The following is a 26,701-nucleotide window of genomic DNA, read 5'->3' on the forward strand; positions in this document are numbered from 1 at the left end:
TTTTTGATGCTCCTCCTTTTTCTGTCGCAGCTTATCTCGCGGCAAATGATTGGCTAAGTTGGCCTTGATGCTTATATTGAAACAGATGCCTACGGAGGATGTTATACATAGCAAAGGTCGACAGGTGCGGACCAAAGAAATATCCAACAACATAGCCTCTCTCATTCGCGTCTCTTCGTTCTTCCAGACCGAGAACTCGCCTTGTGGCGTAATTTGGTTGAGTAGTGGACTTGAAGGGAGGACATATTTCGGCCTGGGAAATGAGCTGTAATCTCAGACCATGACATAGCCTCTCTTTCCTTCAGCCGCACCAGCAGTACATTCTCATCCGACGTGTACGGTCTTTGTTTCCCTGAGATGACCGCCGTGTGTGGTCGAAACAGCTTCGGGCTGGGGTCGGGTACGAAAGTAAAGAAATATGCCGGTTTCAGGCCAGAATTGGATTGGACCGTGAGGAGAGCGCTCCCGCGTATGCCTTGGATAGCACCAGGGCAATGACATGAAACGGGAGTGGAAGAGTCCGAAGGGTCGGGAAGTGGCCTGATTGAAGGCCTCCGTTTCTTTTTATTTTGACACGGCTGTTCTGGGTTATAGAAGCTGGTGTTCCCATCTTGGTGGTTACCAATGCCTCGACCTGAGCGGAGTCGCTTCTTGCATACTGCGGCAGCGGCCCTTGTGCTTGTCCTGGTGGCTCCTGCCTTCCAGAACGGTGATGGTGGGGGGACAACTACAGCTATCGACGGGTAGCGCACCGGGATATCAGAACCCATTGTCGTTGGAGCATAAGCACATTCTGAAGTAGAGCGCACAGTAGGCGGAGCGGACGGGCAAGATGGGGCTGATTTGTCTTCAGCGGTGCCGGAATCTTCAGCCCGCCCCGGAGCATCGTTTGCCCTGGAGCATGGGTTTTCACCTAGGTCAGATGTCTGACTAGGCTCCGTAAAATTTTCGAAGTCCCCAGAGTGCAGACTGTCTGAGCCCTCCGTGGTAGATAACTTTCGCTTGGCTAATTCTTGTTCGGAATCGCCCACCACAGATAGGTTGCTAGAGACACAGTTTGCTTGTTCGGCTGTAGGCGCGGGTGCGGTCACACAGGATACGCACGAAAGTTGAGAGTGCTCCATTTCTTTGGCACCAGGAACAGCGTCTACAATAAAAAAGGTCAGACAAAGGGTGATGGCCGATTTTCATCATCCATGTGTGGTGGCAACTTACCCGTTAACTCATCTCCCCGCATATCAGGAGTAATGTGATCTAAGTTCTCTGGTACTACAGGACACAAACTTGGATTCACGGAGTCTGTCGATGGCACTGGCTCTGAGAAAGCCGGTGCGGAGCTTCCACGATCCAACGCAATATCACGGGCAGCTGGCATATTTTTTGTCACTGCGCGCTCGATATCTTTCGAAATTGCAGGCTGAGTGGGTCCATAGATATGATTGATCTCAGTGTCAAATATGTTCCACTCATGAGTTGTACCAGTCAGCGGCGGTGACTGTCCTGGAGGTACCTCACAGGGTCCTGCACGGAAGCCGAATCCAGTGGGAAACGACTGCTGGAAGTATCGTGGCACATGAGCTGGACCGTGATTGGGGGGCACGCTTGTTGCACTGGTAGAAAACGGCGGGCGACTTGGGCCATTGTAGAACTCGATATGATTGAGGTCCACGATCATTTCCCAGAAAGTTGTAAGACACAGCGGAGGTAGATATCAATATAGGATAAAGCAACAACCTTGAATAAGAGTCCAACGGTAACTGGGCTGGTGTATCTATGTCCGCTCTGAATCATATCCAAAAATTCGAAAGAAGGTCAGTCAGCCTTTTTTATACCCGGGCGTAGCCAGAGCATTGCTAGCTGGGAATCATACAGTATGTCGCCTTGCAGACCCCACATAACCGAGAACTGCGACGATACTACGTTGATACTACTCCTGCTTGCGTCGGGCGAACTCAGCTAACCTGCCTCGGCGAAGGGCGCGTTGTGTCCGTAGTACCCACCGTGTGACGTTGCAGCCTTCAATACGCCTCACCTGATTCCTGATGGATCGGGAAGAGATTGGCAAGAAAAAAATGCCTCAATCCCAGTTGCAGCCTACATTTCGCCGATCACGCAAGCCGTTATGCAAGCCATCAATTTCAGGGACGATTGTGGCTCAGCGCCAGAGCTTCTTGAGGCATTTTTGCGGTTGGCCAAGCGATTCACGGACGATCCTCAATCGGAAGTCGGCTGAAAGAGAAAATTTGACCATCTGGTGGTGCGCGGCGTGGCATTCGCGAACCGAAGCCTGGGACAAAGAACGGCCAGTAGTCCTCTTGCATTGCTCTCTTCACGCATGTCCATTTACCAGGCAGCCCGAGGGTGATGTGTACACCATTTGAAGCAACAGCCCTCCATAGCGTACTGTATGAAACGAAGGATGTATTGAGACATATAGAACTCGGAAATCAAGGGGCGATCCGGGCGATTCACAGGGCCAGACCTACGACTCCTTCAAATTTCCGCGAGTGGAGAAGCGGGCTGTGCTCGGGGCGCAGATTTTTCAGCTGGCAGCGGCCACGTCAGCAGACCATAGAATGGCACCGGCGAAACATAATGGAGGGGAGAAGGGGGGAATGGGCGTAGAAAAGAAAAGAGTATTCGTTGAGCGACGCACCGCGGGTTATATAGATGGCGGACGTCGCGGGACGGGCGGTGAGGGGCGGTAGAACCCGATTAGGGCTAGCGTGAGGCGCCAAACCAGTTACGGACGGGCTAAACCATAAATGGACGGACGCGATGCCGGATTGGGCGCGGGCCCCATGGGCGCTAAACCCCAAAAGGGGGGGCGCCGAAACAGGCGACGGGTCAGCAAATCGCAATTCTACCATTTGTTCAGTTAGGATCTCTCGGTGAGCGATTGGCCCCCGAAATGAGATCGAATGTTGATATAAACCTCGTATAGATCATTGAGTGCAAAACATATACATCTTCTTTCCCGCGTAGATTTATACACCGGACGATCTTGTGGCGACTTCGCAGTCCGAGGGGCCATTTTGAACGATGAAGAGACATCCTGGTACATGGAAGTTATTCAATGAATCAGATGTAACCAGCCTGCAGGACAACAAAATGCAAGGCACGAATGTAGTAATTGGTTAAAAGGGTCTTCTCAAAGAGTTCCGCGGGCTCAGATGAACGCTTTCTCCACATGCGCTCTACAGGCGCTGTCAAAATTGTATTCCACCTTATTCCCCTTAATTCTTCCTTATAAAAGAAGATTATTGCCCAGACTCTGGTGGCAAGCAAAATCCTGATCGTTTTGGAGGCAGAAGCTCAGCCTGGTTACTGCCCTCTCTACAAACTGTCTACGCAGGAGCTCCAGGAAGCTAAGAAGTATATTCTAGCGAACCTCGATAAAGGGTTTATCGTTCCCAGCTCAGCACCATATGCCTCGCCGATCCTGATGGCTAGGAAGCCAGGAGGTGGACTACGTTTCTGCGTTGACTATCGGAGACTGAACGCGCATACCAAGAAGGATTGCTATCCATTACCTCTGATTGATGAGGTTCTGCAGCGAACTAGCAAGGCTAAATTCTTCACAAAGGTGGACATGCAACAAGGGTTCCACCGTATCCGCATGACGCCTGATGCTGAAGATCTGACGACATTTCGGACTCGATATGGATCCTTCAAGTACAAAGTTCTGCCTTTCGGTTTAACCAATGGACCCGCTACGTTCCAGCGTTTTATGAACGACGTTCTGAGGGAATGCATGGATGAATACGCGACCGCCTTTGTGGACGATGTCTTGATCTACAGCGAGAACGAAGAGGACCATCGTCGGCATGTCAGGGAGGTTCTCCGTCGACTCCGGGCAGCTGGATTGCAAGTGGGTATCAAGAAGTGCGAATTTTCAGTCCAACAGACGAAGTTCCTAGGCTTCATCGTCAGCACTGATGGAATTTCCGTGGACCCCGAGAAGATCCGCATTATTGAAGAATGGACGTCTCCTGATACAGTAAGAGGCATCCAGTCATTTCTTGGCTTTTGCAATTTTTACCGGCGGTTTATACGGAACTACAGCAAGATATCCAAAGCACTACACCGTCTAACCCGGAAAGACACCCCGTGGGACTGGGATGACAATTGTGAAGGAGCGTTCCAGGAACTGAAGAACGCGCTCCTCTCGGCACCAATTCTACGACATTACGATCATCAGCGCCTTACCCGAGTAGAAACTGACGCATCTGACGGAGTGCTGGGTGCCGTCCTAACGCAGTACTACGAAGAGGACGATTTCTGGCACCCTGTCGCCTTTTACTCGAAAGTCATGCAGCAAGCGGAGTTGCACTACGAAATCCGAGACAAAGAACTCCTAGCAATAGTCCGTGCTTTGCAAGAATGGAGACCAGAGTTGCTTAGCCCAGCGCCACATCATCGACGAATCATTATTGTGGCTTAAGCCATGTAGTTCGTGTTTGGTTTGCCCATTTGTCAGGATAATACAAATTTCCGGATAAAACGGCGCTCTCAGTTAACTGCGCGTTGATGCGTAGTTCTAGGACCTGCCGATTGGGAGCTGGACGCCAGCGCTGGGGTTAAAGCCCCATTTTGCGTTATTGGCATGTACAGGGCCCCATAGGGCCCAGCATAAAGGCAAGCCCTCCACCGTTGTTTCCTCTTCTCCTTTTAGCCCCTCGTTTGAATGTGGCTACTAGTGGCCTTCTGCTGTGAGCCCACCCATCGAGGTCGAGGGTATGGCAACGGTAAACCCACTGTAGTACGAACCCAAATCCTGGACCAAGTACCAGGTAAGAAATCCTGGGCTATGTCCCTTTACGGCTCAGGTCGGATTCAGTTCCATACGCAGACCGCTGGCCATGCACAAATCCTGGATCAAGTACCAGGTCGGGTTGCGATGAGATTCCTCTTGCCCGCCCTCCGACAAATGACAGACACCTCTTCGCGGTGCTGGAGACTATTACTCGGCTTTAACCTGAGCCGAGGAAGCCAAGATCTGTCCTCAATGTTTACACGGCATTTTACACAGTCCGTGGAACTGGCAAGAACTATTCAAAATCTCAAACTGTCAACATTGTCCAAACACCCTGTGTCCGCGCAATTGACACCGCCTTTTAATGGCATAGGATACCTGAAAGAGGCAAATAATCATCGCAGAACGACAAGATATAATCTCGCCTACGCGATATCCAAGCCAGTATAGTCAAAGTATAAGATCACGTAACTTTGAGGCTACACATTCATTCAGTTGCTCGAGCTTTAAGCTGTTTAATTCAAACCTGTTTAACTCAAATCTGTTTAGCTCAGACCAGGTTAGCTCAACCTAGAACCTGTTCAAAATGGCCATTCTATAAGTAGCCAAAACTTTATCGTTTGTTTGACCATATCATTTACACCTTTGATTCTGTTAAAGAATCCCCCTACGGCAAAATTACACGCAGGCGCGGATCGTGTTAGTCTTATCCTCAATGGAAACATGGGCCAAATTATGTTTATTTAACTGTGGTAATAAAGACTTTCCCCAGCCTGTAGGCCGAGCGAATTGCAGACAAGGCTTTGATTAATTAGTGGCTCCATTAAATACTAGAAGCAAATTATGGTAGTGTTCGTTCATGATACTGTTCGTTCATGATACTGTTCGTTCATGATACTGTTATAATGTTCGTTTTAAGATACTGTTCGTTCAAGACAGTGTTCGTTCAAGTGTTAGTTAGATTATGAAGTTTTAAGATAGTGTCCGTTCAAGTGTCCGTCAGATTATGAAGGTCAATATACTGTTCGTTCAAGTGTTCGTCAGATTATGAAGGTCAAGATACTGTTCGTTCAAGTGTCCGTCAGAATATGAAGTCCGTGTCTCAATATTTAGTTTTTCTATGCACTCACTCTCTGCCAAAGTGAACATATTCGGCTGAATAAGTAAAGCAACCTCACTTTTCACCCACTATGCTAGTTTTGTTATTATCTGTTCGCAGACTTTGCCGGGGTTACTCAGCACTAATTGTACGTCACCGTCCTGTCCCCAATTTTATCACAAGATTCTTCGGTGACCAATAATTCTTCATCGCTCGCGTTTATTGTCGACTTACACAGCACAAAGGGGCTTTCGGCGGCCGTGTAAATTTCCCGCGGTCTGTTAAGCACTAGCTACTTCAACGTCTCGACACGTAAAAGACCGCCTCGACCTGAAAACTAGGGTATTGCAGTTTACGATCTATTTTTGTCCGCTGGCGATAATTTAGCGTATGTGAAACATTTGCTCGGAGGTTGTAAACCCCCGCAGATTGATCCCTAAATACCCAGGAGAAGTCTACTGTTGACTGCTACCCGCCTGGCCTAAATAGCGGATCAGAATAGAATTAGCCGCGGGTAAACTTGGCCGAACGTCCCCCGTGTGCATTTAGACTCTAGTAGCATAAGAAGGAGTCATTGCAGTTCAGAGTGCACTAAGTATGGCACTCCGATTGTATCTCAGTAAGCAGCGAGAGAATTATCTGAATAAATCAGACTAAAAGTTCGTTCACAAAACTGACACTGCCTAGGGCAGTTTAACCTTGCTCACATCAAGACTACCAATTTCAGCCAATCAGACCTACGCTAGCTAAGGGCACTCTGGCCGAAGACAGAGTGTTCTGAAGCAAGATCACAATTTCTCCGTCTACTATAGTGTAGGGGTTCTTCTCCGCTGACCTAATATTTCGTTGGGTCCTTTCTTATTACCGTAGGCAGTCCGGCTTGATAAATCATATGCGATATAGGGGTATACGTTCCCTTGTCCTTTTCCAGTGCCCGAATCTCTCGCGCCGCTGAACTTCCGTCGTAACAGGCATTTCCTGATCCATGAGAATGCAGTCAAATGAATCGTGCTTCCACGCGTCAAGGGCTTCCTGCCCATTGTGGGTCGTGGTGACCTCAAATCCCAAGACTAACATGAATTGTGTAATTCCAGCCCTCCGCATTTTCCTACCAAAAATTATATTTTCCAGCTTCCTGGTCACATTCTTGACCAGAGAAGAAGCTAGCCATGCTTTTGTTCTGATTTTATCTCTGTGTATTTTCTCAACTGAGGCGTGTTACCCATGCACCTTGGGCAGCTTCTATTAAAACAACCGTCTTCTAAAATCACATGGACCAAAGTGACTTCTGGAAAACGGCGGGTGTCAAATTGAGGGTGGAAACTTGAATGAGATCAGTAGGCCCATTCACCCAACAATGTAGTGGCAATTTCGAGCCACTTTGTCCTTTGATTTTCAGCGTTGCTCAATAGTTAGAAGAATCATGGCCAGTAAAGAAAGCACCACTTTTGCAGAGACACAATAAGCAAATTAAGTCTTGTGCCTGCCTCATTAGTGATCTCTCCTATAAGTCCCGCGACCATAACTACAGATCAAATCTGATCCACTATGAGAAGGCGGGCTTCAACATCAAAAGCCTTGGCAAAATGGACTATACTGACCCTGTAAGTTTCCGAACAGTCCTTTGCAGCAATCGCGCTTCCCGTTGCTGTCACAAAGCCCCTGAAAACCTCGTAGCACACGTCAAAGTAGTGGTCACCGCGGGCCTTCTATCAGGTTGAGGCCGGCCTCTTGTAGAAAGCGTGTACCACCAGATAAATCTTTTGATCAGAACAGTGTTAGGGCGGCAGATTCCTTCTCCAGCTCATAGCTTTGTAGAGCCATCCCGCCTACATCAAGAAACCTTGTAAGTCAACAAACAGGGAAGCTGAAATAGCATCTCGCGGCCACTCACTCGATCCATAGGTCGACGTACTTCTGGTGAAGGACTTTTGACCTTACCAGCACATTTATACCTGTTATGGAAGTCACACTCTCGGAAGAGTTCTTGGCAGGACTCAGTGGATTTGCGTTGCGACCCGTGTCTTTCGCCCGCTGAATCGAGAGCCTGGAGAAACATTTCGATGTCTCAATATTGAAAAAGAGTGTACAATGAGCTTGAGGACTCAGCGAGAGCAAAAGGAAAGCCGACTTGTTGTGATGGTGGTTTTTCTCCGGTTCTGATAATCTGATATTTTATGGAAATTCAACCAGTACTTATAGCTCATCTTTGGAACTGGTGTCCGATGTGTCCGATGGAATAGTCCTAACAACAGCCAGTCTTGTAGAGAAGGGAGCATACAGCGCTCCCAGGATCACCAGGTTGATGCACATGCCCCAGAATGCATGCAATTCGTCCTAGGAGTAATACGCACGATGTGCAGCCAAGTTTCCAACCCTGCTTCCACTGAACGCGCTTCATGGGCTATGATCATTCCTAGGGACAAACCAAGGGTGCTTCCAGGAGCTCATGAACAGGCTGTCAGAGATCGAGCATATTGGCTGCTTGGTCGCTGACCAAACATTGTGCCTTTTTGGCCAGATGGCGTAGTGGTAAAACCCAAGCATCCATGAACCGTCACACAGGCAAAATGGGTCATCGCTTGCTCCCAGGAACCGACCCTTGAATTTGAGGAATATGCTACTGAAGAGCCTGCTGTCGAAGAATCCGCTGTCGAAGAATCCGCTGGGCACCATACGATAATAGTATCATACAGGATCATACCTGTTTCATGTAACTCTCAGGTTACAGGTGTTTTAAGTATTGTGGCTTATCTGTCTTAAAGCGGTGGCTGTGCAGGTTGGACAGAGCCGCTGTAAATACCTTACAGCGGTAAATAACAAGCGGTTGTCGAATACGGGCCCAGAACATCACCTACTAAGCTGATGACCGAAATGGCCCGGCTATTGATTAATTGAGTCTCGAGGTGTAATTGCAGTTTCTGTGAATTTTGATTGTCTAAGATTTAATGTGTTTCCGAGATAATACAAGTATATGGGAGTAGGTTGTCGGGCCTTGTCCATATATCCACCGTAAGGATACAAGATGAAGTCCAACTGGTTTTCAATGAGCTCATTCATTCCTATAGATAGTACATAATTAAGCGGGTTGGGTCCTAATCTGCAAATGCCTCACTCAAATCACAACATTCTAAACCTGTCATATGGTGATCCAACCGTATCGACCTGGCAAACATGAACAATATAATAAGATAAATAAAAACTGTAATCCAGATCTGCAATATGGAGTCTGGAACGCCGAGGGCATAATGTAAAATACGGCCTTTCGGTTATCAAGTCCGAATAGGTTGAAATTTCCACAGAATTTCTGTGTCACTTTTTGTCGGTCATTATCAAGTGCGCTTCATGGCAGCGAAAGCGGAGACCCAATGGAGCGGATTGTCTTGAAGAAATTGAGGATCATATTGTACGCATAAGCATTGAGTGTAGAAAGCTATACAGTTGATGTTGGCTTTGCTGGATGCGCGTCTCGGCTCCGATAGATTAGTTCTCTCAAATATCATGACTCGACTGAAAGCTTTTAAGTCCTACTGCCGGAAGAAGCATGGTCGGACGAGTAAGGGCGTAAGGGCCAGAGTCAAGAAGATGCCTATAAGTCACAGTGGAATGATACAGACTGAAGACCGGCAAGCGAGGCCGATTATCGTAGCATGGCCGATAGTCAGATCAGACACTTACTCATTAGAAACGGAAGAAGCGAGGGCTCATTTTTGTGCGTATTCATGGCATCTTCAAACTTTCTCTTCCAGGTGTAGTACTCTACTTGGGACCTTCCCAGTTTCCGAAGTAGTAGTATTGTGACGTATGAATTTCATCTAAATAAGTATCAGTTTAGGCCAATTTTGTGAAAGGTTCAGTTGTCTCGCTGCCATTGGTCTATGTCGATGTCTAGCAAGATTGAGAAGAATGTGCATCACGTACATCTCCCCGTTTGGCTCTCAACCATATATAACGAACTCAGAGCTCGGGCATACGCATGAAACGGCATTGCAACTCTCATCGGTTGTGAAATATTGGGTATCGATCAGGTTGTCGGTTTTCTTTGCGGCATCAGACTATCTGCATAATAGTTAGGCTTTTACTCTGGCTGAGGGGTTGAAAAGAGACAGACCTGAATCACTGAAGTTGCTAAATTTATGAGCAGATTTTATGAGGCCTTGAGGAGGGATCGGTGTTTCTTTATATACTTTGACTCTCAGCATTAGAGGCACCAGTTCTCGCGAATGGGTACCAGCACTTGAGCTCCTAGGATCTATCCTGTCTCACCAATCACATTGTGGCGGCACAAAGGTTCTGGAAGCTCCTAGGAATACCTGCCAGGCTTCTGAGGTGTTTTATTTGTAGTTAGAATATATCGGGCAAATGAGGGGTCGCGAATGCCATTATGGGAGGCTAGACCATCCAGTAGACATGGCCTATACGTCTAGAATGGTTTTGCAAATGTTCAGGTCGCTATAGTTGAAGTCGTCTTCCTAGGAGCATGCGGCAAAAAGTGCATTGGATGAGGCTAGCGCGGTGCATTTTATTGAGGAGAGCTGCTGACTTAGTTCTTCCGCTTCGCTCAGGTCGCGCTCAGTGAGCAAGACAGAGCGGTCAGGTCACGCTCAGTGAGTGGGATCGGGGTGCTCAGTGAGCAAATCAGAGCGCTCAGATCACGCTCAGTGAGTGGGATCGGATTGCTCAGTGACGGTCCATCTGGCTTACATAAGGGTCAGGTGATGCTCAGTGAGCGAAAACAATGCTTATATAATACTCAGGGGTGTGCTCAGTTTTACTCAGTGAGCAAAAAGCGGCTTGGGGTGAGCACTAAAACGGAAAGGGAAAGCCAAGACTTGTCAGACATTATCCTGTATATATGGATTTATGTAGGCATAAACGTCACACTCTTGTGTCGGATGGCCAACAAAGCCAACTTGTCCAAATCAGCGTCAGAGAGTTCTTCCCCCCGAATACGACCCCTAATCTCCAGTTTCTGCTGATATTGATGCGAAAATTCAACCGAGGCATCCCAATCGAAAAGCGCAGACCTCTCACGAAAGAAATATGGCCGACCATCCTTTTCAATCGGCTCATATTTCTCCCGATGCGAGGCCTTGTGAGCCGTGATGAATGTCCCGTCAACTGTCACAGCCACGCTACAATGCCAGGGACTCATGGAGAAGGAGTCTCTCTGTGGAATGAGTGGACAGGATAGCTTGGTCTGTCCCGAGGACGGATGGATAGAGAGACGAAGTGAGTCAGGGTAGATTTGGCGTACAAGCGTTGCAAATTCCTATAAGATCAGTTGGAAGGCTCAATTTGATACCCTTCAGGTCGACTCACCACGCCTCGAATGATCATTTTCTTTGCAATCGTCTTGATTCTCTTGTCATATTGCTTTGGGGTATCGTATCCTTTGGTGACTGGGCTGAATTTTAGGTCAACTTTCAAGAACTTGATGTATCCTGCTTTGAATCAGCCTTGAATAAACAATATAAGACAGGTAGAAACCCACCGTTATATGTCCGAAGATAGTCTTCATCGGTTTTCAATAACCGATTGACATCAAATCCAGTTTGTCCACACCGTCGATGCAGTTCTGCTCGCGATAAATCACAAAGCTTCACATATTCCGCCTTAGAGATATCTGCTCCAGTATAGAGACCCAGCATATTCATAATGCGACAGAATCGGATACAAGCATATCCCTTTCCAGCAACCATCTTCCGCAATCGATTCCCATATTCCCAGACTTCTTCATCTGAGTTCCCCGTAAGATCTAGGAAAGTTCCAAATTAGCCGTAAATCCATGGGTTACACGGAGCTAGTAAGATTCAACCCATACCATTATAGCAAATCCCATCCGTAACGATAACCACAACAGCACCGGGCAGATAGACGGCCTTTATATCCTGACATAGGTTCACCAATCGCGCCAGCCCAAGCTCCTCGGACAGATCAGGTAGCGCACCTATTACCTTGCTCATGCGGTTATTACTCTTCATTGGAAAAGCAGGCAAAACCATGGGAATGGCCCTGTCGGCTGCCACATGTGTCTGTACGAGAGGCGTGAATGACGATCGTCCCAGCCATTCCCCTGCTGCTGTTGTGCGCTGATGAGAGCCATATCCCTCGACGATGTCCATTATTTGCTCTGCCTTTAGGCGGGCTCGTGTGGAGCATATTGGTGGTTCGTTGCGGAGATTGTCGTCGGCTTTGGTGGGGAGGATAGGGCTTGGGTCGGGATGAAAGGTGAGCTGTGTCTTTGTAGAAACTGTGTCATTGGAGGGAATGAGGTCGAGGTGTGTGGGGACCTCGACGACTGTCGTGGCTAGCATTTTGGTATAACTCATGATACAATGGTAGGGGTTGAAGTCGAGTTTGAAGCTAGGGATTTGGCCGAGGGGGTGGCGGTGTTGATAACGTTAGATTGAAAGTTGAACGTCAATAAGTTGGATTCGGTGGCTTCTGACGTCGCTATACTTTTCCTGCTTTAGTTATGCTCTTCGTAGTATGCGATGTATTCGCCATCGAAACTACCAGATGCCCCTCTCCGTCGTCCCTTTTAGGATTTCGGGGCCTTTGTCTGATAATTCCTCCAATAGTAAACATTCTATACTGAAGAGGGAGGTTCTCTTGACGACAGTCGGACTACACGTGTGCTGAAACCAGTTTGAGGGACGACTGTTTTGGTATATCCGCATGAGGAAATTGATCGGACAGAACAAGGGCAGGAGACTGAAGAAGACAGGCTGACGAGTGAATACATGGTGTTCCAGCCAGCACTATACTATTTGATGCATTTCCATGGGATTCACGGTTCATGAATTGATACTGTGTAGTCCGTACGTACATCAGCGGGCAAGGGTTTGGCGATGGGGTTGTATTTCACGATACCTTGCACAAGGGGCTAGCCTGCCAGGTACGGGGCCAGGGAGAGGGAATTGCCCGGAATTCAATAGATGTCATTGGTAAGAAAGATCCGCGAAGTAAATAAAGCCACCTGGGTAACTCAATGTGACATTGTGCAAGGGCAACGTCTCGACTCCTGGTTGTTGGCATGTCGTGCAGTCACAAGGTCCCCGCATGTGTCGAGTGAAAGCTAAAGAACTCGCAACTCAGTGCACCATAGCCCTATTCCGGACCACTGCGACTTCGAGAGTGTTTATTCTGCACTAAAGCAAAGTCTACCTTCAAGACCTGACCTATGTATCCACCTCATGCCAAGGTCACGGAGTATTCCATACTCGAAATACTGGCCATTCGCATCGACCCGACAGAAACCCCTCAAAGTAGGAGGCATCATGCAGCCAGGCGCAGTTTTCTAGGCCCCCGAAAAGTGAGACGCTGCTACAAAGAACGCTCCAGTCAAGATGCAAAGGCCGCCGAACAATTGCGCGTATAGGTAGTCACCTCCCCGCAAGGCGATCAACTGTCCCGCTATGTACGGTCCAGTTAGCAGCGGGATGCTATTGATTGTTGCGATCATCCCAACACGTGTACCCGATTTCTCGGGATCTTTAGATCCAAAGTACGCGCAGGCAGCGGGCAACGTGCTCTGTGCGGAATTAACCAGTAATCCATAGAATGCCGCCCAAACGAACATGCCATCATGCGTGTGCACACCTATCCACCCTAGAATGGCGATGCCGCAAGGGATGGAGACTGTAATGCAAGCCCTGACCGCGCCAAGCCACCGGTCCGCTACAAATGCGGATGCGATGCGAGCTGGAATACCGACGCCGTTCATCAATACGAGTAGAAGAAGTGAGTCGGACGAGGTAAAGCCTGTGTGAGTCTGGGCATATTGTCTTACCTGTAGATAATGTTAGCTTTCATGTCACATACAAATCTGCGAGAAAAGAGCAGACTCAACGTAGATGTAGGCGAAGTAAAGGCCCTCGAAGATCAGGAACGTGCCAATTGTAAATAGGAGGTAAGGGCGTTCGCGGAATGCACTGAAGTCAGCCCAGGGAGGGTGGCTGCGAGGCACAATCCGATGCCTGGTATATTTGACGATAATGACGCTGTTAAACAGGATAATGGCCGTCATAATCCGGACGGTCCATGCAAATCCTATCTTGTAGAGGCACTTGTAAGCAATAACTGGGAAGATCATACCCCCAGTTGCTGCTCCACAAGAAGCCAGAGAGACAGCCATCACTCGCTTGGAGGTGAAGTATGTCGCATACAACGAGATCATGGGACTGAAGACGAGTCCATGACCTATACCACTGGCAACGCCTTGTGCCAACCAGAAGTGCCATAGCTTAGTCCCAAATGAGGTCCCAAGTGCACCAGCAACTTGGAATAGGCATCCAAAGGCGATGCATGGTCGGAGGTATCCCGCGTCCATTGCTCGACCCGAGAACATGGACAGGAATTGGACGAGAAACATTTGCACTGCGCCGATCCAAGATGCATTTGCTGGGCTGACGTCTAGGGTCTCGACATAGTATTCCTGGAAGAAGCCATATCTGCCAGGGGATCAATGAGTGGGATCGGTAGTGTATGCGATCGAGGCTCTCTTACGATGTAATGTAGCCCCATACGTTGAACACGACCAGGTGTCCGGTCAAAACTTGAGTCCAAGCCAAAAGCCCTCCATCGGGGATTTTGTTGTTCTCGGCTTTGCGCTCTTCATCTTTCTGGCAGGGATATGGGCGACGGGATTCTTCAGTAGGAGTAGGATGGGTCGTGGCCAGTGCTGTGAAGGAGTCGGCGGTCGAGCGAATGATCCCGAGATCGTTACTTGACTGGGATAAATCTGGCGAGCCCATCGTAACTTGAAAGTCTCCAGGGACTAGAGCAAGAGAGCGCTCTGCTTATGTCGGGAAATAACGAGGCGGAAACTTAGTAAAGGGGATTTCGGATCGAGAATGCGAGTACAGGTGCGACATGGTGGAGTCAACGTACCTCCCCCTGCAGACTTTTGCTGGAATCCAGTACGGAGCTAGCAATGCCTGAAGAGTCACCTGCGCTGATGTACGTAGTGTACGCCCGAACACTGCAGGTGTCTTATCTATATATAAGGGACTGTAACCCATATGGCACTGCATTGGGATGTTGCTGATCTTGACGGATTATAACAACACTCCAACACTCGCACCAGTTGCCCGGGCCAACCCATTCTTGCTTTTTGAACATGCAATTTGAATATGCTCCAGATCAATTACCTCAGAGAATCGTCGAGGTAATCAAGCGATTCAGTCTGCATTCGAGCAAAGGTGGCCATCAACAAGATGTCGGGAAGGTGTTTGACTCTGTACCCGAGAAGTTGAAGGTCAATATTGAGGCGAATCAGCCAATCACCATGGTTCTACCTGCATTCCCATGGAAAAATCCGAACCAGGACAAAGTTCTTGGGGTTGGAGCCGATCTCGGAGATGAACTGGGCCTGGCAAGGTTGAATCACTTGTGCGACGAGATCTCGAAAGTGTATCCTTACGGTGCGCGGCTAATTCTCATTTGTGATGGACCGGTGTACAATGGTATGCCAAGCCCCTGGTGTCCAGCCCTGAAGTAACAAACATTGAATGGGACTAGACTGACAACTCAGACTTGGTCGGAGTGCCCAATGATGAATATTATGATTATGGCATCGAGTTGCGTAGAATCGCCCGAGAGAGGCAATTCTCTTCCATTCAATTCATCCGGCTTATGGATATACTGGGGCTGGGAGACGGAGAGACGATATCCAAAGCAGATTACCTCCGTCTCGTTCCCACATGCAGAGAGAAACTGATGTCGTCCACATACTTCGATCCAAAATTCGACATTGATCATGAGTTGAATTCAAATCCCGATACCAAAGCAACCTATGACAGCTACTTCAGCCGCATCTCAGAAGATCTAAAATGGGCGAAAGGATTTGACCCTGTCATTGCGACTGATCCAGCGCTCTGCGCAGCGGAGGTGTCCAAGGTGGTGAAGATGATGATCAATCGGCTTATCGTAAGTCTCATAGTCTCTGGGGTCAATGTGGCAGTTCGACTGATTGCTTTTCTCCGTTTCTAGGCCTATGAAGCCGCGATTAATGCCGCACTTGGACAACACATCCGTCTGTCCATTCACCCATCAATGGGGCGGAATAAGATTTCGATACCCCTGCTGCGACAGGGTGATTCATTCGGTGACATGCCGTGGCATGCAAGTGTGGTGGTCCTCTCAAACGGAGCGGTCAAGACCGGGAACTCTCGAGCATTTCGCACATTGTACGAACTTGTTGTGAAGAATGGGAAGCCTTACTACTTCAGAGAATCAAATCCGTTTTATGATTGGGAGGCAGAGGTGGAGTTCCAGCATGACTATAATGGATTGGTCATAAGGAATCCTTCTCAAAAGCGCCAGAGTCTCGGTAGAGATGACCGCTTGAAGCTGGCTCGCCTGATTGTGCAGTATCAGAACAAGTCTGTTAGGGTGGAGGGGTTCGAGGTGCCGAGTGACGCATGACTGTTTTGAATACACATGTTGATTTGGTTCAACAGTATGTCCTGCTCTGGGTAGATCATACAGCACTCTGTATGAAACGATGTTTTGAACGATATCTGCCAAGTGACATGAAGTTGAAGTAGAGATAAAAGAGTCGTGCCCAGTTAAAAAGGTGGGTCAACCCCGCGTTCCTTAATCATGAACCATGGATACCTCAGTCGAGGCATCTAGCCCCAACTGCATGGCTCAAGGCTATTCGGACCTCAAGATATCTTCAGGCACATGTTTATGTACCTCGCCGTTAACTATTCATCGTGTGAGGAAATCGTCCAGGCCCTAAGAGAGAGACTGAGAAATTGGTCATTGTTCATTCATTGCTTTTTGTCGTGATCTCATCATCTACGTTATCATTTCCTTGACTACAGTCTTGCAACCATAATCCATGATTCGACCATGAATGGCGAGAAAGTGTCCCTAAAGATTACTACAGGCAGGGTAGATAAAATCTCATTCTTTCTCACACAATCGTAGCTTTGGGGTTGCCCCGAAAGGGGAAAAAGTCTTGGAAATGGATGATAATATAAATTGTTACAGAAAGATCAGGTTGTGAAGGTTTAAGCAGCCCCTGTAGATATCAACAGAATTAAAGATTGGAGATCGGAGAGTGGTGATAGTATGTACAGTAGGTGCTAGGGGAGATATGTCCATCCATGCAGAAATAGAAACAACCGGAAAGGGACAACCGCCCACTCTAGTCACAGATTCTGGTAAAAGCCGCCGTATTTACCTACTCATCCTTCTTCTTTTCTGACGCAGACTTCCCAAACCAGCCAGTCAGCGATCCGATCACACCACCGCCGGTCTGTTCACTCTCCCTGCGACGCAGCTCACGTGCTCGTTCACGTTCGGCCTTGTACTCGTCCCAGGATAGGTTTGCCGCAGCCACAGCACGGACTTCTTCCTCTTCTCGTGGAGGGAGGCTCTTGCCTGGCAGTGGGCGGACAGCTGCTTCGCCGCCATAAGCACGGAGACCAGTGCGGAAGGCCCATTCTACGGCCTCGTCGACAGGTTCATCGAAAATGTAGGGAAGGAAAGGGACAACGGCGAGACCAAGCTATAGAATCAGTCGTTAGTGTCATGTTTCCACACATGTTTTCTGTATAGTCACGTCTGGAAGGAGATGGCACATACCCCGATCGGCGTCCAGGTACGGATGAAGGCGATCTTGGCGCCCTTCACCATCTGCCCAGAGTAACGAACGACGCTGTGGATTGTGAATGCAGGCAGTCCCATACTAGCAATGCTCTGGAACAATGCGCGCTTGGCCATGACCATACGGTAATCCTCCGCAAGCGGGATCTCGGGAGTCGTCCAGTTTGGCAGCGCATCCTTGGACTCGGCGGAGTTGCCTATGGTCATGTTCCCCGTCGCCATGCCCTTTATGATTTGCTCCTGCGAGGGCTGGCTAGCACTCTTGTATGCCTCGCCAGTGGGAGCGAGTGCCTTCCAGTTCCGGAGGTAGGCCTTGTAACCTTCGTGACCAACGTCACCGAGCAGGTATGCCCAGGAGATACCGTAGGCAGATCGTACGAGCCATGGGTGTGCGATCGGACGGAAGGACTCGCCAATGTCAGAGGTATAGGCGACATAGCGATGGGCGGAGATAAGGATGGTGCGGATGCGGTTGGCGTACGCAGCATAGCGCACAGGTGATTCTGTCGAGTCGACCGAGCTGCCATTCACCGAAGTGCCCATTGTCAGTTTCTAGTTTTTCTGGTTTTTTTGTATCTTTTTGCTCGTTGTCTTCTGGTTGTGGTCATTCGCGCAAGATGAATTTGCGGAGCGCGGAGAGCGCTATGTCATAGAAAGCGGCCGACCGGGAAGTGGGACGCAAGCGACTCTCCGCGCTCCGAGTCTCGACCACGCGACAGGTTCCTTGAGACAGACATAATAACACAAAGGTTTCAGATTTTCACATACTATTGAGAGTAGAGGTCATCGTAGAAGTCATCCTCGCGATCGACGAGCTGTTGCAGATTTGCGGGGAGCTTCTGTCTGGCTACAGGCTTATTCGACTGTTCCTGTGGGGGAGATTGAGGCTCATCTTGCCCACGAGCACCCCAGACCATTGCGAACGTATGGTAAGTTCAATCAAGAGAAAAAGTCGCCGTTCGAATTCGGGGTTTTTCTATATGCACGCTGGAAAAAGACCGTGAAAAAGGGTATAGAAGGAATGCAAGGGAACAGCGAGAATGACATGCATGAAAGGAAATGAGCTGTTATTGAAAGAATCTCATATTGACCGTACCCTACAGCCGAAGCGACAGCCATAGCCGGGATATAACTACAGCACTGCCTGTGGAATAGTGCTTTTCCTCCGAGGTGCGGAGTACTTGGAGCTGGTAATCTCCGACTCGGAATCTGGGGTTGAAGGTTTGTATGTGTGGTGTCGATGTATGTCGTAGATATTGTTCAGACAGGATACCTCAGGAGTCATGACCAATCTCCATATTTGTTGTTCAACATCGATCATAGCCCCTCGGGGGTTGTCTCGGTCCCTCCTTGACGGCGTGTCTGAGGTCAGTTGATCTTCATATGCAAATGCACGTCTGTTCCTGGGTCACATGATATCGGATATATCCGGGTGAATGAATATCCTTACCTAATCCCCATAGGCCCGAGATCATGTGACTTACTAACTAGATTAGGAAAGGCGGTGTCCGTGCCGACCTCGTTCGTTTGGTTCCCAAGCCTGAGGATTCCGTCCACCATCGCTGCCCATTAAACCTCTCGCCGTACCTCAATTCCAATCCTACAAAATGGTTGTCTACTACCAGATCGCCGGCAAGAAGGTCGGCTCCCACGTCGTAAGTCTTTACTATTCCGCCGGTGCCGCTGCACGCTGGCCATCCCTTTCTCCTCACGCTTCGTGCGGGTACATGTGAAACATGGAAGTTGACCCGGATCTTTTCCACCTCAATAGCTTGCCATGGCCACCCTCGGCAGCATCTTCGCCGGTACTTGGCTCGCCACATCCGGTGGTGACAAGCCCAAGACCGCTCAGGGCCCCCCGATCAACGCTTCCTCCAAGGATGAGGAGAACTTCATCCAGTATGTCCGACACCGTTGCACATGTTATGAACCGCGAAACATGAACTGGATCTTGGTTGCAGAGAATACATGCTGATCATATATCTTGATAGGAATTTTATGAAGGAGGTTGATGGCGGCGATAAGAAGCCCGCTGCTGGCCAACACTAGACGACTTTCGATACGGTTTATATCAATGCAGCGGTCGAAATCGAGCAGCTAGATTCTGAATTGAAACAAACTGCTCCTCCGCTTCCGTGCCAACTCTAGCGCGCAAAGATGTGTATCCGACCTTCCACAGCGTTTTTTTTTGTGACCACGGTTTTTTCTCGAGAGGCTACACGGGACCGATTTTGAGAAATCGGCGGTTGAAGTTGATTGATCTGTACATAGGAGGTGTGTACGCTGCATAGAAAATGTTCCTCCTGATGTTGGTTCTTCGGGATTGTTCCTCTTTCTACCATTGAACTTGACCCATCGGGGAAGAGAAGGCTAATTGCTTCAACGGATCGGCTTCTGCTTACCGGGTCGCTCGGAGTATGTGGTCAATGAGTCCTGTTTGTGGTCCTTCTTCCAGCATGAAGATTGATCCCCAACCCTCCGAGCAGCTTGTTTGTGTGATCGCTGGAGGCACTGTAGTACCGAAGAGTCGTAGCTCATGACGAGAAGATGTAGTTGTAAATATTATGCCTACAATACCTATGCTCTGAAAAGCACGTCCTTTATTCACATCCGATCTACATGTACAGCCAATGACCGAGTCCTAGTAAGCCGTGAAATAGAAATATTGCCTTAGCTAACCTCGAGGCCCGTCGGCATCTCCTCCCGAGGTCACCTCCCATCTTCAACATCTCCGCAACCTTCCCATCACCTCACACCCACAACCACAACCACAATAACCACAACACTCCCAAACACTCAACTCACAACCAGCAAGGCAAAAATGAAGCCCCTCCCCTTTCCATTCCCCCTAAACATCGGCACAGACATCGTCCACATCCCGCGAATAGCCCAACTCCTCACCCGACCCGACTATCTAACGCGCTTCACGCGCCGCATCCTCTGCGACCAAGAACAAACCTATTTCCGAAAACGCTTCAGCGAAGCCCTCAAAGAACGCGCTGCATACCACCAACAACCGCCACCAGTGCCTGCGGAGATAACGCGCTGGCTGGCAGGCCGCTTCGCAGCCAAGGAGGCGGCACGCAAAGCTGCGCCGTCCGGGGCGGCATCAATTGGCTGGAAGGATGTTATGGTTACCATTCAAGAGGATGGTGGGATGTTCGGGGAGGGTGTGAGTCGTAGGCCTGAGATTGTTTATATTGGGAATGCGGAGGGTGCGGAAGAGGGGAGGGCTGCGAAGCTGTCTATCTCGCATGATGGAGAGTACGTTGTTGCTACGGTTTTGGCGGCTGGGTGAACTTTTGGATCAGGAGCCTGCCTTTTTATAATACCGTTGCGATTACTGTGGGGGGTTGACTCGGTCTCTTGCTCTTCAGCTGACACTGCGCTGGGCGCGAGCAATATCGGCTGACATGCTCCGGTTGTCCTGGTGCACAGCTACGGGAATGGTGCGAGGAATCTTCCACTTATAGAGTGGTGGTGGCTAGGGTAAGTCGGAGACTTCAGCATGGTTCATTGTCTGGTGCCTGGTCCAATTGGCACTGGATCTATGCTTTCCCATGACCAGAGGTCGGATCCTCTTTAACCCTCTTGCTTTCAAGTTTCCCCTCGTCACCATCCGCGGGTCGCTTCTCGCCTTGATGGTCTGATAGGGGTCGACTGCTCCGGATGTTGACTGGGTGGTCTTCTGTCGGCCGGAAGTATAGATCACGAAGTGTCTGCAGTTGATTGACTGTCGCTTCGTCAAGGGAGGTAATCCTCCTCTTCTATTGCTCTTCCTTTATGTATTCTAGTCTTCTGAACAATTTGATATGAATTCCTAGTTTTCACATTATCCGGTACATATGCTGTGGTGTGCTGCTAGTATCTCTAGATGCCGTCCAAAGTGGGACAGAAATCCTTATCGTCTATCAGGCAGTGACTCCAACTCCCGTCTCCCCGGCCGGCGATTCCTCTTCAATATATCTTGTAGAATAGAAAGAATAGAAAGAAGACTTAAGTGAGTATTGGCCCAGAATCCGTCAATAGTATCGATTCCATCTGCCCCTGCTCTACAGCCTCCATGAAGATCGTGCTGACCTGTGACAGTTAGACCCAAGCATGCCATTCTCTCATCACAGCCATTCAGGCCAATTCTGCCCCGGCCATGCTAAAGACTCACTGGAAGATGTGATCCAAACTGCCATCAGCAAGAAGATGCAAGTCTTCTGTCTGACAGAACATATGCCCCGCCATAAAGAAGATTTCTACCCCGAGGAAGTGCGTCATGCCACCCACCATTGAACGAACGATGAATTGATCAAAATCTTCCAGATCAAATGTGGCGAGACAGAAGAATCCCACGCAGAAAATGAAGCCGCCTACTGGGCCGAAGCAGTCCGTCTTCGTGAGAAATACGCCTCCCAGATCGATATCATCATCGGCTTCGAGATCGACTGGATTCGACCCACCTCGAGAGAATTGATCGAACGATCCCTTTCAAGATTCCCATTTGAATTCTTCATTGGCTCCGTTCACCACATGCACACTGTGCCAATTGACTATGACCGGCCGATGTATGAGCAGGCTCGGGAATTAGCTGGCGGGACGGACGAGCGCTTATTCGAGGACTACTTCGATGCTCAGTTTGATATGTTGCAGCAACTGCGGCCGCTTGTCGTGGGTCACTTTGATTTGATTCGTCTCAAGAGTGATGATATGGAGCGCAGCTTTACTGCCTGGCCTGGTGTCTGGGGTAAGATCTTGCGGAACTTGGATCTTATTGCCTCGTACGGCGGTATGCTGGAGCTCAACTCGGCTGCGCTTCGCAAGGGAATGTCTGAGCCATATCCTAAAGCGGAGATTTGCAAGGTAAGAGTGTCTGAGTGTGTAGTCTGTTATTGTGTATCTTACGACTAATATATGTCCCAGGAATTTATGGCGCGCGGCGGTCGCTTCTGTCTGTCTGATGATAGCCACGGTGTTGACCAAGTCGCTTTGAACTTCCGCCCTGTGCTTGAGTTCTTAGGTCGCGCCGGTATTTCGACCCTGCATTATCTACAATTGAAGTCGGGGTCGTCACCATCGCCTGATCCTCGATTCCCTAAGACACAGATTGCGGCTATCTCGGTGGAGGAGCTGGGGAAATTGGCATTTTGGTCATAGTCTCTCCAATTCTTCACGCGTTACTCTCATCATCATGGAGATTCCCCACCATTACCCCTCCGCGGGGCGAGAGAACAAATAGGAGAGCAACCCTTTCTCTAGTCTAGACCAAAGTTAGATCTTACGGTCTGATCGCAATAACCGACTGGTCTACGGAGTACTGCTCACGATTCCAGTCATTCGTCCCATGTGGCTCGCTCAAGCCCATTCTTTCCGTCAAACGCAGATCTCCTTCTCACCGCGCCCCGTTGCTTTGAAGCCATTCCCAGCTAACTTCCAACTAGTCTCAATAAGCCAACTGTGCCCGGGAATGTATCTCAGTCTAAAAGATTCTCGGAGTGATCTCCTCCTGCCAACTCACTAGAAGACGTCATTGAACTTCCTATCATCCTATGGGTGATCATATTGGCTATATCCGTTAGTAAGATCTGTATACACTGTAGTAATCCAATTGAATCACCAATGAGCGTAGAACAGAGTCAAAATCCAATCTGACGTCGAAGGTAGATCGATTCCGCCCTGGAGAAAAAGTGGGTAATCCTCTTAGTCTTGCCCCTCCCCAGTTGTTTTTTCCTTCTCCAACATCTCTTACACATATCCAAATACACACACTATTCACAATGGGCGTCGAGAAGAAGACTTTGAAGGAGGGAAATGGCGTTGACTACCCTAAGAAGGGTGAACACGTCTCTATCCACTACACCGGCTGCTTGTATGACGAAAGCAAAGCCGACAACCACTACATGGGCGCCCAGTAAGTCCATTCACTACGAGCTCCCATATGCCAGCTCCATATACTAATGAATTTTCAAATAGGTTCGACAGCTCCCACAACCCCGGCCGTGGTCCTCTCGCTACCCCCATTGGCGTCGGTCGTCTCATCCGCGGTGCGTTACTCTAAGTCCGGGGTCTGAGAGCTCCGAGAGCTCCCTTCAGCTTGCTAATGTGACTAGGCTGGGACGAGGGTGTTCCCCAGATGTCTCTCGGCGAGAAGGCTATTTTGACTATCAGCTCGTGAGTTATCCTTATGCCGGATTGACTGAATATTGCTAACATTTGGTTAATAGTGACTACGGCTACGGCGACCGGTATGTACCTAGCTTCAAAGCATCCTATATTCGATCGATACAATTCCATTGCCGGAGTTCTCGAGAATTGCGCTAATATCAAATCATAGTGGTTTCCCCGGTCTCATTCCTGCCAACTCTAAGCTTGTCTTGTGAGTAATCACTCAGACCACCTGCGCGATGGATAATTATACTAATCTCCATACAGCGAGGTCGAGCTTCTCAAGGTTGGCACCAAGAGCGTTTAATTGAAACGCTATGAAGTTTTGGCAAGCTATCATACGCAGTATGCGAAGAAAATGTGGATCATGTTCGTCTTATTTAGTCGAGAGGCTACTCGCAAAATCAAAGCTTGATCTCTTCGCTGTCCATTGAGCTGACTCGTTATTCGACTCCGTCCAATTGGGACTAGCTTATATCTGCCAATATTTATTCTGAAGGGTAGAGTAACAGGCCGAGAAAGTCCGGTTTGATATAGGAAAAGATGCTGCCGTAGCAACACGAGCGTTGTAGGTATTGTACATCCAAGATGTCTGAAGAGAAAAAAAAACAAAAGGATTACTTCCATTCAGCCCGAAGCATCTTGCTCCCGTCACACAGCAGTCTCGTTGGGTATTGGCCGTGTCATTCGATCGATGAGCTGTGTGCAAGTGGCAAGACAGCATACGAGAGCGGCCTGGCCAGACTTCTCGTGCAGGCGATACTGCGATGCAGCCAACAAAGAGAATGGCATTGGGAAATATCAAGACCGCAGTGGAAACACAAGCACCAAATCGCCCAGGAAGAAGGAAAGGAAAGATGGGCATGAAGAAGGCAAATGCAACGATAGTGATCTCCGAAAGATTCACAGATGAGATGGAGGATCTATTATGTACTGTGTACGCTTGGAATTCAATCAAACATATTAGTCGTCCTTGGCTCGCTCGCCATAGGCGGCGCCAGAACCCGAACCAAATCCAGTCGCACGAGACCTGCTCGCTGCCACCACAGAGGGGCTGTTGTATCGGATGGATGAGGATGAGGATGAACTGCCTTGTAGGTCAGGCCTCCGCGATGTCTTGAGTGGACTGGGAGAGTTACGGCCCTCCGCCATCCCATCGTCAAGTTCAATTAGATCATCCATCCGCCACGTATTGCGACCCCGGCTGTTGCTCTGCGCATTGGGTGTCCCTTGCTGCAGTTCATTGATGCCTGCCTTGGCTCGCGTCGCGACCTTCCGCACCCACCCCTCAAAAGCTCCACCAATGTTCTCGAGGCCAGTCGAGGCATTGGATGTCATCGTTGATGCAGACTCAAAAGAACCTCTCTGGACATTGTCCGGGGGCTTTGGAGGTGCGAGAGCCGGCATGTGCTGTGCGAAGAAGCGGGTAAATCCATCCAACGCAGGGCCTGGACCGGTAGAGGTACGATCAAGGGTGCCCACACCAGTGCCAGACAAATGGATACTACTGCGTTGGCGGCGATGCTGTGGGCGTGTGGTCGTGGCCTGACCCCCGTTCGGTCGGCTTCGTGGTAATATGTCGAAGGAGGAGGGAGGAGGTGACCCGGCAGGAGACGCTGGAGTGATTTTTTGCCGGTAAAGATCAGGGGGCTCTGCATCCGAATAAGGCGTAGATTTCCGTCGTGTACGCGGAAAGAATCCCAGCGCTCTTCGAGGAACACGTCCGATTTCAACGGGTCCAGGGAATCCATCCATTTGTACCCAGGATTCATGCTTCCAAGCGTGCTTGCCATGATCTTTAGTCTCGGTTGCAGATGTTTCCTGGTCGGAGTATGTACGCTTCGCCGAGGCGTCCACAGGTACTATGGAGCTGTCGCTGAGGTCCTCCTCCTTATCGGAACCCAAAAGATCCACAGGCTCTTTGAGAACAGGTCGACCTTTCACCGAGCATGCATCAACTGGCAGCAGAACCGTGTTTCTGCTCTGAATGTTGTCGTTGGGCCAGAAACCATTAGCCTTGCGGAACACCGCAGCATGGCAGCCATATTTGATCGTTACCCCAGTAATAGTGTCCGTGGGTTGTACTTTATGAATATAAGCCAGAGCATCTTCGTCAGGGTCCGGCTCAAATGCTTGCTGGGAAGTGTCGCCGGAGTCCCGTCTTTTGTGTAGATTCGTGCGGCTTGCCATCGAATCACTATCGGCGAGGAGCAGTGCTTCTCTCTTCTTTTCCTGCACCAGCGCCTGTCGCTCCTCTTTGGTCCCAGTTCCGACCTGCGGACCGGTCGGTGCCGATGGACCCCACGTCGACCGAGGGGGACTCTTGATATATACGTCTGACCGAGACGGTTTCCTTCGCGTGTGTCTCTTTGTGCCATTAGTCGGACTGGCTCGCCCAGCATCGCTCCCCAGTACCGAAGACGCCAGGCTTTGTAGAGACGACCACGGGGAGTCCAGAAAGTCCGCAGCGCCTCCCGACGAGGAAGCCTTCGAGAATCCATTCCAAGTAAACGAGGTTGGTACATTGCGGGTACCAGAATTGACCGATTCCGATGCGCGGGACGGGCGTGTCATTGGCAGCGGCGACGCTCCGCGGGAAGACAATGGCGAGGGGCTCGCTCCGCGAGATCGGGCCGTTCCAGCTTCGAGCGGTGCGAGAGTCGTCGAGGATCCCGAGGAGAAAGGCTGGGAATCATTCTGGTAGGAGTAATTTGGGGCCAGATTGTTGCTGTCATCTTCATCGTCCATGAATGAAACTAAGCGGCGTGGGCGTGATCGGACTGCGGAGGTCGACGTTGTGCTTGCGCCAATCGTGCTGGAGCTTGGAGAAGCATTGGCAAAGCTGTTTTGGGGACTCATTCCTGTGGATCTAGCGAACGTGTCTAAGGATGTAAAATAAAGCCCCCTTAGAAGATGTTTGTAATGCCAAGGCACCCAGTTGCCATCAGTCGATCTAGGAGAGACCCATTCGTCATCCACCCCCGGAGTCGCATTCGTGGCCTTTGGTTAGGGAGCACAGGATATCTCGACCATGTAGTCAAGTAATCATCCAAAATATAAGAAGCTAAATG

General features: G+C 49.5%; 10 protein-coding genes across 10 annotated transcripts; 5 read left to right on the top strand and 5 right to left on the bottom strand.

The window, feature by feature from the left end:
- Positions 1–161: 161 nt before the first annotated feature.
- N7515_001815 (uncharacterized protein) lies at positions 162–1,675 on the bottom strand (the record flags this gene model as incomplete). The annotated part of the gene is made up of 2 exons (XM_056662559.1): positions 162–1,147; positions 1,216–1,675. 2 exons carry the CDS (start codon positions 1,673–1,675, stop codon positions 162–164), a joined length of 1,446 nt encoding a protein of 481 aa, XP_056524672.1.
- Positions 1,676–10,716: 9,041 nt separating this feature from the next.
- On the bottom strand, positions 10,717–12,172 carry N7515_001816 (isocyanide synthase family protein; the record flags this gene model as incomplete). The annotated part of the gene is made up of 4 exons (XM_056662560.1): positions 10,717–11,127; positions 11,178–11,299; positions 11,350–11,613; positions 11,680–12,172. 4 exons carry the CDS (start codon positions 12,170–12,172, stop codon positions 10,717–10,719), a joined length of 1,290 nt encoding a protein of 429 aa, XP_056524673.1.
- Positions 12,173–13,158: 986 nt separating this feature from the next.
- On the bottom strand, positions 13,159–14,614 carry N7515_001817 (uncharacterized protein; the record flags this gene model as incomplete). Its single annotated transcript, XM_056662561.1, has 3 exons — positions 13,159–13,650; positions 13,711–14,311; positions 14,367–14,614. The coding sequence occupies 3 exons, from the start codon at positions 14,612–14,614 to the stop codon at positions 13,159–13,161; spliced, it is 1,341 nt and encodes a 446-aa protein (XP_056524674.1).
- Positions 14,615–14,979: 365 nt separating this feature from the next.
- Positions 14,980–16,286, top strand: N7515_001818 (isocyanide synthase family protein; the record flags this gene model as incomplete). Its single annotated transcript, XM_056662562.1, has 3 exons — positions 14,980–15,325; positions 15,394–15,788; positions 15,852–16,286. 3 exons carry the CDS (start codon positions 14,980–14,982, stop codon positions 16,284–16,286), a joined length of 1,176 nt encoding a protein of 391 aa, XP_056524675.1.
- Positions 16,287–17,052: 766 nt separating this feature from the next.
- N7515_001819 (uncharacterized protein) lies at positions 17,053–18,394 on the bottom strand (the record flags this gene model as incomplete). Its single annotated transcript, XM_056662563.1, has 3 exons — positions 17,053–17,379; positions 17,457–17,997; positions 18,246–18,394. 3 exons carry the CDS (start codon positions 18,392–18,394, stop codon positions 17,053–17,055), a joined length of 1,017 nt encoding a protein of 338 aa, XP_056524676.1.
- A 690-nt stretch (positions 18,395–19,084) lies between these two features.
- On the top strand, positions 19,085–19,526 carry N7515_001820 (ATP19 family protein; the record flags this gene model as incomplete). The annotated part of the gene is made up of 3 exons (XM_056662564.1): positions 19,085–19,132; positions 19,249–19,376; positions 19,469–19,526. 3 exons carry the CDS (start codon positions 19,085–19,087, stop codon positions 19,524–19,526), a joined length of 234 nt encoding a protein of 77 aa, XP_056524677.1.
- Positions 19,527–20,298: 772 nt separating this feature from the next.
- N7515_001821 (holo-ACP synthase) lies at positions 20,299–20,775 on the top strand (the record flags this gene model as incomplete). Its single annotated transcript, XM_056662565.1, has 1 exon — positions 20,299–20,775. The coding sequence occupies one exon, from the start codon at positions 20,299–20,301 to the stop codon at positions 20,773–20,775; it is 477 nt and encodes a 158-aa protein (XP_056524678.1).
- An 803-nt stretch (positions 20,776–21,578) lies between these two features.
- N7515_001822 (histidinol-phosphatase) lies at positions 21,579–22,622 on the top strand (the record flags this gene model as incomplete). Its single annotated transcript, XM_056662566.1, has 3 exons — positions 21,579–21,737; positions 21,792–22,328; positions 22,389–22,622. The coding sequence occupies 3 exons, from the start codon at positions 21,579–21,581 to the stop codon at positions 22,620–22,622; spliced, it is 930 nt and encodes a 309-aa protein (XP_056524679.1).
- A 620-nt stretch (positions 22,623–23,242) lies between these two features.
- N7515_001823 (FKBP-type peptidyl-prolyl cis-trans isomerase) lies at positions 23,243–23,937 on the top strand (the record flags this gene model as incomplete). The annotated part of the gene is made up of 6 exons (XM_056662567.1): positions 23,243–23,376; positions 23,439–23,509; positions 23,576–23,636; positions 23,690–23,710; positions 23,800–23,841; positions 23,898–23,937. The coding sequence occupies 6 exons, from the start codon at positions 23,243–23,245 to the stop codon at positions 23,935–23,937; spliced, it is 369 nt and encodes a 122-aa protein (XP_056524680.1).
- A 656-nt stretch (positions 23,938–24,593) lies between these two features.
- Positions 24,594–26,489, bottom strand: N7515_001824 (putative LysM domain protein; the record flags this gene model as incomplete). The annotated part of the gene is made up of 1 exon (XM_056662568.1): positions 24,594–26,489. The coding sequence occupies one exon, from the start codon at positions 26,487–26,489 to the stop codon at positions 24,594–24,596; it is 1,896 nt and encodes a 631-aa protein (XP_056524681.1).
- Positions 26,490–26,701: the final 212 nt, after the last annotated feature.

This window comes from Penicillium bovifimosum (assembly GCF_028826915.1).
Source record: "Penicillium bovifimosum strain IBT 22155 chromosome Unknown utg000002l_segment0_segment0, whole genome shotgun sequence".
NCBI lineage: Eukaryota > Fungi > Ascomycota > Eurotiomycetes > Eurotiales > Aspergillaceae > Penicillium > Penicillium bovifimosum.